The following is a 9,124-nucleotide window of genomic DNA, read 5'->3' on the forward strand; positions in this document are numbered from 1 at the left end:
CACCTACTTACTGACAGTGTTTTCTGCAGGGTATCGATTTTCAATCACTGTTATTAAAATTTGTATTAATAAATATATATATATATATTTGTTCATATATATCTGCACTTCTTCAATAGCGTTTACTTTCATAACACTGATTGAAAATCGATACCCTGCAGAAAACACTGTCAGTAAGTAGGTGTGTGGGACAACCATTACAAAAACAGAGTGACCACAGACAAGTGCTTGATTGTCTCACTAAATGTCTTCAGTGTGTCAGTAAGGAGCCATCTAGAGATCCTTCAGCTGCTGCTCCTCTCAGGGCTGTTCTAAGTGAGGTTGAGGGAAGGAAAGGAGAGGAAAAGGAAAGGAAAGGAGGATACAAATAGGGTCAGACTAGGATGGACTAGGTTAACATTTCGGGCAGCAGTGTGGACACCCGTAAATTGCGTTTTCTATTGTTTTTTTAAAAATTCCTTCCCTGCAACCCTACCTTGAGGTCTCTCCATTGTTTGTCTTGGTGGGTGCAACAGAGACAAGGAGGGTGTGTATGTATGCTTATACACGTGTGTGTGTGTGTGTGTGTGTGTAAGTATGCATGTAGACGTATGCATTTCCAAGATTCTACTGCCACTTCATTAGCTTGGAGCCATGAGGTAAATCCAGGAGGCTGTTATCAGTTCCAGTTGAGTGAAGGGTATCCGGGGCAGACCAGCGCCGTTTGCGTGGACGCGGCTGCTCCGGGGTGGGAGGCTCTACAGCCGGAGCACGAGGAGGAGCCGGCGCAGTAGGAGCTGGGTGGTGAGGAAGAGGAAGAGGGGGAGGAGGAGGTGGAGGCGGCATCTCCTCCCTGTGCGATCTGCTGGGTTCTCCTGCAGCCTTGGTGGGGAGGAGTTGCGTGCGATGGGCCCTGGAGCCGGTACGCGTGTGTGTCCGGTGGGTTTGGGTCGGGGTGGGGGTGAGAGCCAGGCAGACATCCCCCTCCATGAGCTGGCGGCAGGGCAGGCCATACAGCTGCGTGGTTCTCTGGGGGCAGCAAGAAGACCAGCCTCGGTCCTGCACAAAGAACGGATACTCCACCAAGACCTTCAGTAACTCCTACACAGAACCACAACATTGTTACACACTCAACCAAGAGGTCTCTCATGACTTTCACTTATCATCACCACAATCTGACTTTGGTGGGTAAAAACATGTGTCAAGTATTAATTAATTCCACCTGAGAACATCTACAGCATAAATTGTGACTGATTTGCATTAACACTCATCTTTATCATGCAGTTATTCATTAAATTATGTCTGATTATGCTTTGATGTAGACATCTGCCTCTCAAGTTGTAAGCTGGAGCGAATAACTAGAGAGAAAGCTGACCTGAGTGTTGCGGTCTGTGAGGTGGACCTGCAGGTGGCTGAAGCCTTGAGCACTGCTGGGGGAAATCAGCAGCACGGTGCAGGTGCTGAGGTGGAACTCTGGGGAGGTATCTGCGCTCCTCAGGAAGTCCTCGGTCCGCAGCTCCTCTACCCGCTTCAATCGACCGCTGGCCAACTCGATCAGAGAACCCTTGGTGAAGTGAGGTAGGAGCGCGGGGGGAGATGGGTGAAGGGCCGGGGGTGAGGTGTGAAGATGAGAAGGAGATAGCTCCCTCCCTCTGTCTCTTTCTCTGTCCCGTCGCCTCTCGCGCTCACTGTCTCTTTCTTCGTCTTTGTCATATTGTAGGTGCTTCTCTTTGTCTTTAACTCTGAGTTTTTCTCTGTCTCTTTCTTGGTCTCTGTCCCGGTCTCTTTGCGACCTGTCATGGCTGTTAGGTAGACCCAGGGGTGAGTGTGGTGAGTTCCTTAGATTGTGCTGCCTGGGTCCTGGCTCCCTGTGCAGGTTGTACAGAGCTGTTCCTGAGGGGCTGTAGAGCGGGTGGACCTGAGGGCAGGGGTGGCACACCGATCCCAAGGAGTAGTAGATCTGGGCTTCAGCTGATGTAACTCCGAGGGGGTCCAACAGTCCCCCTCGACCTGCCCTGGGGACTGGTCCGAGAGGATGGGGACTGGTGGAGAGTAAGCTGGTCTTAACTATCCCATGCGAATGTCTGTCCTGCAGTGAGGAATGTGGCTCAGGGCCTTCCTGAGCTTGAGAGTCTGGCAAAAATGGCCCTCCTGTATGGACACGGGACGTTAGATCCTCCTGCTGTCTCCGTCCACCGTTGGTATGGGAGCTGTGTGGACTGATGTCCAGCCTGGTTCTGCTGCTATCGTTCCCATAGTCTCCTGTGAGCAGAGGCCTGGAGGTCGAGGCAGTCCTGCTGCCTGGCCCATCCAGGCCGTTGGGCCTCTTGCCCAGGTATCTGTGTCGGGCTTCAACAAAGCTTGGATCTTGAGGGTAGAGAGAGTTGTGACTATACAAGTAGGATGGGGAGAAGAGAGAGGAGCTGTTGTCCCGCCGGCTGCTGTTAATGTAGGACCATATCTCTCGAGAATCGGCCGGGAAGGGAGTCTTGAATGAGGAAGCGGAGGAGGAAGATGGGGAAAGTGGCAAGGAGAGGGGCCCTTCCCCTCTAAGCCACCTGGAGTGGTGGGGCAGGGGTGAGGGGAGAGGATCATCTCTCCATGCGGGAGACCCTGAGCCCCTCCTCTCGCCGACCTGCCCTGGGAAAAGGGGGAGAGAGACAGAGGGAGAGTAGCTCAGGTGCCATGGTAGGGGCAGGGGCAGGGGGAGGCCTGGTGCTGGAGCAGGAAGGGGTGGAGGAGTATGTAGGAGATGGGGGTTTGGGTTAATCAGAGCTCGGCCCCTGTCACTGGCCTCCCTGCCTCCCTCCCCTCCTCCTCCGCTGGACCGACTCCGGAGCGGCACGGGGGGTTTAAACTCGTCCAGAGGGATGTGGTGTTCTACCGATCCTTGCCGAGACTCCCTCTTCTTAGGAGGGAGGCACTCTTTGCCGCGGTCGGGGCTGGGATTCATGGGTGGGCTCCAGCGGAACTGGGGGGCCCCCTGTGTGTGGGTGAAGGCTAGGTCACATGGGCCTCACGGGAGAACGAGGGGCGCAGACAGAGGGGAAGGCTGCGACACAGCATCACTGTCAGATCACTGTTGAGTCTGTTGTACTGAAGCGCCACTCACCTAGAGAACGGATGAAAGAGGACAGGAACAGAGATGGGGGAGGTAAAAAAAAAAGGAGGGAGAGGACGGGGACAGAAGAAAGAGAGATTAAGTATGAACATAGAAAAAAGGACAGTCTGTCAGGTCCTGGCATCAGCTGTAGTTAAGACCGTCAATCTGGTCAGACATGCAATAAAACATTCAGCATCAAACAGATGGCGAGAAATCAGCCAGTGACTCCCTCATATAAACTACTTTAAATAGGTTAGAAACGCTTTGTGATAGCTGCCACTAAGTAGTCATTACCTTTTGTGCACTGCGGTGGGACTGAAACTACCGACTTACTCGTTTCATTCAAACACATTACTCCCACATGTGGACTAAAAATATATATTGCAGCCAATGAAGTTCAGAGGCAGTGCAGTATGTGTGTGTGTGTGTGTGTGTGTGTGTGTGTGTGTGTGTGTGTGTGTGTGTGTGTGTGTGTGTGTAAAAGCATAGACACACACACACACAGAGCGCTCACAGCAGGAGAGTTTTCATCTCTGACTCTCAGGGGATGATTGGAATATGTAGATATGTTTTTGTACCACTTTCATGAACCACCCCCACGACACCCCCGGGTGTTCTCTGTATCTATACGAGCTTACTACTAGCAGCAGCCACCCCTTCTCTTTCAGACGCGCACACGGACAGCAGCAGACACACAAATACTCCCTCAGGCGGCTGTACTTACTCCCCCAGTGAAAGGCAAAGCTGGTCACCGCCCACTCAAAAGCTGACAGAGACACTGTTGATATTACCACCAGTTGTTGTGGATACAGGATATGTGTCTTTGCATATTAATTATGTGTCACAGCAGGGGTGTGTGGAAATGTGTGTGATTGTCTGTGTGTGTATGCGTGTGTAATTTTCTTCTTTTTTTTTTTTCCTTCCCGCGAGAAGTGTGTGAATGTGTTTATTTGTTTAGGTCTCCGTGTGTGTGTGTGTTTGTGTTCGAGTCCTCAAATGTGTCAGGGATTTTGCAGTCTTGTTTCATTCAGTGAGAAGTGCGGGGGAGCTCTACTTATTCTTCTCCAAACGTTTTAAATGAGCTCTTTTGAAGTGATGGCTGCCGCGCCGCCAGCCCAGCTGTTCCTTCCCTCCACCACCACCACCACCACCACCACCACCGCCACCACCATCGTCGTCGCTGCTCCCGCCACCGCCACAACACCACAGCACCATGCTGCCACTCAGCCCCGCACTCACCCGCAAGTCTGTCTCAACAGCCTACCAACTCCCTGCCGTCTCACCATCCGCCACACTGTCTCCATGGCAACTGTGTCCACACACACACACACACACACACACACACACACACACACACACACACACGCACACACGCACACACGCATGCACGCACACAGCCACTCTGTTAGAGAGGTTAAATGGGGATACTCCATGGAGAGGCGGGTAAACTGTTGCTCATCAAGTGACTTGGTCCAAAAACAGAATAAGTGTTGGAGTGGAGCAAGCTGTTTGTGCATCTGAGTGGAAAAACTGCAAACTGGGTGGTGAGAGGAGGGGAATTAATTGTCCCAGACACTCGCATGATAGTGTGATGGAGTAGAACGTGGGAAACGCTTGTGACGGACAAAAAAACATGTTGTTGTTATGATGTAAAACCCACATCAAGTCCAATTTAATTGATATTTTTTTGGCCTTGGCTGAAAGACAACATGGCCTTATGTGGGCTGAAAACAACCTTTGACCTCTGGGGTTCATGAAAAATTGCTGCTCTCGAGAAAAAAATGGCCGCTGACGGCTTCAACAATCGGAAATCCTTCCTCACGTAACCCGTGCATATTTTTTTCCATCATTTTCTTTCGAGAGTAATCTGTTTTTCATCAATTAATTATGATGATTTTATCAATCTATTAAATGTGACAGCCGGTTAATATCGTAGGAGTATAACATCCAAACGTTTATAGAAAACTAAATGGAAAAGAAAAAAATACAAATTAATTATCAAAATTCAATTTGGCCAATTGAATACTTAAAACAATCATACATGTAATAGCTATCTTAAAATATTCCACAGAGTAATCAAAAGGTTTTATCACAACTCTACTCTGCTTTGGTTGCACAAGAATAGAATCCAGATTTCCCTACAACAAAAATCTAGTTTCAGTATTCGTCCTCAAATGACTCCGACACCCTTGTTTTCGACAGCCTGTCAAAAAAGACCTAATATGAACTCGCCAAAAAAAGTAGAAGAAAACAAAGAACATAATTGTGCAAGTGGAGGAGTTTGCAGAGAAGTGTCTTCGAACAGAATACTCCTACACTTTGCAGACATACACGCAGAGCTGGAGTGTAGCTGGAGCTATAGTGCATTTAAACATATAAAATCATACAGATCTCAGGCATGATTATATTACACTCTCTTTCCAAGGTAATACAATTATAATATAAATGCAATATGTCTTTTAAATTACTTCAATTTTTTTAAGCTTCAAACCCCAATTACAAAGTGAAATGCTCACATTCTTCAACTTTCTCTCATGTAATTGTCAATTTTGACACTGCTCCACCTCATCCCGCCTTTTCTCTAGTTGCATTTCTCAGGAACTGTCAAATGCACTATATACTCATGACTGCAAACCTCAAAAAAGCGGAACTACAGAATATCAAACAAAAACATCAACTGATAGTTTAGAGATGCTGTTTGCAAAAGAAAAGCAGCAAATTACCGCTTCTTTAATCCGAAAGAGCAGTTAGAGAATGTGGGAGCAGGTTGATGGAGTTTCTACAGCACTTGCTGGGATGGGATGCGAGACTGACCTGAGTGCGAGCTGAGCAGACGTCCCAGTCTTGGCAGTCATTCATATTCCAGTCCTCCCAGAGGGTCAACCCACTCCTCAGCTCCCCACTGTGCTACACTGCTCCTCAGCAGCACTGCCACAAGTTCCAACACCCGCAGATATCTGCATGCAGCCTCCAGCTACACGCTGCCTCTGATCTCTGCATGCATGAAATAACACCAGCGAGCCCAACAAACTGAGGGAAAGAACTGAGAGCCTGCTATCCGTCGCTCTCTCTCTGTTGTGTATGTGACTGTGTGCGTGTCAAGTGTGTGTGTATGTGACTGTGTGTGTGTGTGTGCGCAAAGGGCTGAGGAAATGAGTAATATCTAGCAGTGAGAAACATGTCTGCTATGCAGAGCCACACAGGCAGACCAGTTGCTGCTGCCGCCCACTTGCTTTAATCACTGTGAGGGATACAAACATGCACACACACACTCAAACACACACACACACATATTCACACATTCACAAACAGACGTACACATACAAACAGTCAAGGATGCAGCACGTACAGATTATATACTGGGTGGTATATGTTGACTATATGCCCCCTTTGTACTGTCTGAAAGGTATGCTTTCCACTGAAGTTTCACCAGTTGAATGACTCTTTTTATTTAACATAAAAAAGTAATTAACAAATAAATTGAATCAATCATAAAATCGTTAATCTATATTTGTGAAAGACATGTTGGCACATAAAAGAGATGGAGTGATTGGGGGGAGACAGAGAGACAGTTGTTGAGAGACAGGGAGGGACGTGGTAGGAGGCTCATCATCCTACACACACTCTCAGACTTCGGCTGCCTCTGACTCAAAACCAAACCTCACATCCATCAAGCACACACACACACACACGCATATATATATATATACACACAATACTTGTTCTTTTTGTTTATCTGTAGTTTTCATCTGAATTGGTGTCCTTTGTTCTCATCAAAGCACTTTGTGACGAACCTGTTGTTAAAAGAGCTTTTATGAATACATTAGATTTCACTTCATATTCACGCACACACACAGAAACACACACATTCACACAGGCTCATACGCTAACAGGAGCGCCGCAGGAGTGCTCTGAATGATTTGCCTCAGTGATTCAGTCGGTGCGAGTGAAGTGCGTCGGTATGGCTTATTAGGGCTGAATTGGTGACAGCGGAGCTCATTCATGGCAAGAAATCAGAAGCCTGTCAGTATAGAAAGCTACAAAATGATAAACGGGCACAAGGTTGAAAATGCAACTCTATTACCCCGTCGGCAAAGACACGAGGCCAAACATCGGTTCAGACACGCTTATGTTAATTATTGCTGCAGAAATGCAATAAAGGAAAGAAAAGGTAAATTGGAGTACGGGGAGAAATAGGATTTAATGAAGCAATCAAATCATTACTGGTAGTGAATTGTGAGGAACAATATATATATTTTTTCTATGAGCAGTTCAGGCAACCCAACCTTGCAAAGACAGAGCAGAGTGCAGACTCGTATCCAACAACGTTTTGGAGCTGGAGGTTAACCTTGTCTAACTTCTCAACCTCAACAGAGTGGAAAGCTAATCAGATTTGGAACTGTGTGCAGACACATCAGCTCGAAGGCCACACTGAAACGTTCTCGGTGAGGTGGCAATTGCCAAGAAAGTCTCCTCTGACATTTAGGAGAAGATTACTTTTTTTATTTGAAGCGAATGCTGTTTGAAAATGATGTGCGCTGAGGTTGTGTGGGCACAAGCGCTGTCTGCTCTGGCATTTGCTGTTTTTGAGTGGGTTTATTGCAAGTATCACAATTAAAAGAGTACACTGATTTCTTTTTTTTTGTGTGAGTTTTGGATTGTTTTGGATTTAGATTAAATCGTATTGTGAGATTTTGCTTCCAATAGTCAAGGGCCACATTGTGATGCTTAATGTTTGTTAATGTCTTAACAAAAGTAAGAACAATGTTAATTGTTAGGCTACAAATAAATTAGGACAAAAATCTTAAAGATATCAAGAAAAAGAAAATCTGTACATAAATGCATTTATTTATGAGCAATAAAAAGGAACAAAAGGCCAAGAATTCAATGTTTTTTACTTATAGTTTACAAACAGGAAATTGTTTCTGTTACTGTAATTATAATTTGTTTAAGATTTAAAAACCTTAATAACTAATTTGAAAGTTGACATTTTTTAAGAATAAAGCTGCCACTATAAAAAGTGAGTATTTTAAACCCATTACTCTTCAGGTGACAGAGTTGGATTTTCAAATTAAAGTGTCCAACACACGATCATACAAGATAACAAATATAACATTTTATAACCAATATTTTAAAAGTCATGGTTGGTGAGAAATCATACTTTGTATATTAAAATACAAGGTACTGAAATAGGAAATAATAAAATGTAGTAAAGCAAATAAACGAATCAGCCTTTTGTGCTAATAACAATAATTCTACATAAATCATATCAGCGTTCAATATAAATTTCGACTTAATAATCCAGTCATAGTGAAAGAGGAGGAAATAGAGCAAGAACCGGGTTCATCAAAGTTTGTTTACTGCTATAAAGAGATATAGAAATGACTGTTGTGCTCTACTTATGCATGCACACTTTGATATTTAGCATATTGAACACACACACAGATCAACACCAGCAAAAAAATCCACACCAGCAAATACATAGTGGAGTCCCACTATGCTGTCAATCATTTATGTGCACCACTGAGACTTTTCCTCTCTCTCTCTCTCTCTCTCTCGCTCTCTCTCGCTCTCTCTCTCTCTCTCTGGCTTTCACACACACACACACACACACACACACACACACACACACACACACACACAGACAGACAGGGTCGGGCCTAGACAAGAAAGGTCAGATGAGTCACCCAGCAAACCAAAGTGGTGGAAGTGTCAAGTAGCAGAAGGGGTCAAAGTAGTCTTCTACAGGTTTGACTTGACATCGTCTCCTCAGCAGATTTTATTGAACATGGGAAACGTTTAACGGTTTTAGCTTCTGCTCCTTTTTTTTTTTTTTTCCCCCTTCCTAGTGCGTAGCCTCGTATGGGGTCTGATCACGTTTCAGGCTGAGCGGGGGATCTATGATGGACGTCTGATGCAGCAGAAATTTGTTGCTGAATGTAACGGATCTGAAGAGAGGGGAGAGGAGGGGGGTGGGGTTGGTAGAGGACACAGATAGACAGATAGATAGTTGGAGTGGTGAGGGGGGGGGGGGGGGGGGGG

The 9,124-nt window shown here is 46.0% G+C and overlaps 1 protein-coding gene across 3 annotated transcripts in view; it reads right to left on the reverse strand.

Annotated features, from left to right (window-relative positions):
• Positions 1 to 74: 74 nt before the first annotated feature.
• LOC116382443 (uncharacterized) overlaps positions 75 to 9,124 on the reverse strand; it is a 17,741-nt gene continuing 8,691 nt past the window's right edge. For 2 of the 3 annotated variants that reach the window (XM_031845501.1, XM_031845499.1), the window contains exons 2-3: positions 1,355 to 3,091; positions 75 to 1,080 (exon numbers count right to left, since the gene is read on the reverse strand). In XM_031845501.1, the coding sequence (XP_031701361.1) occupies positions 607 to 1,080; positions 1,355 to 2,932 (2,052 nt within the window). In that variant the 5' untranslated portion in view covers positions 2,933 to 3,091 and the 3' untranslated portion in view covers positions 75 to 606. Of the gene's footprint in view, positions 1,081 to 1,354; positions 3,092 to 5,896; positions 8,665 to 9,124 lie in introns of those variants that run through there. The other variant, XM_031845500.1, reaches the window with a different exon arrangement.

Source organism: Anarrhichthys ocellatus, unplaced genomic scaffold (assembly GCF_004355925.1).
Source record: "Anarrhichthys ocellatus isolate YVR2014 unplaced genomic scaffold, GSC_Weel_1.0 scaffold5, whole genome shotgun sequence".
Taxonomy (NCBI): Eukaryota; Metazoa; Chordata; class Actinopteri; order Perciformes; family Anarhichadidae; genus Anarrhichthys; species Anarrhichthys ocellatus.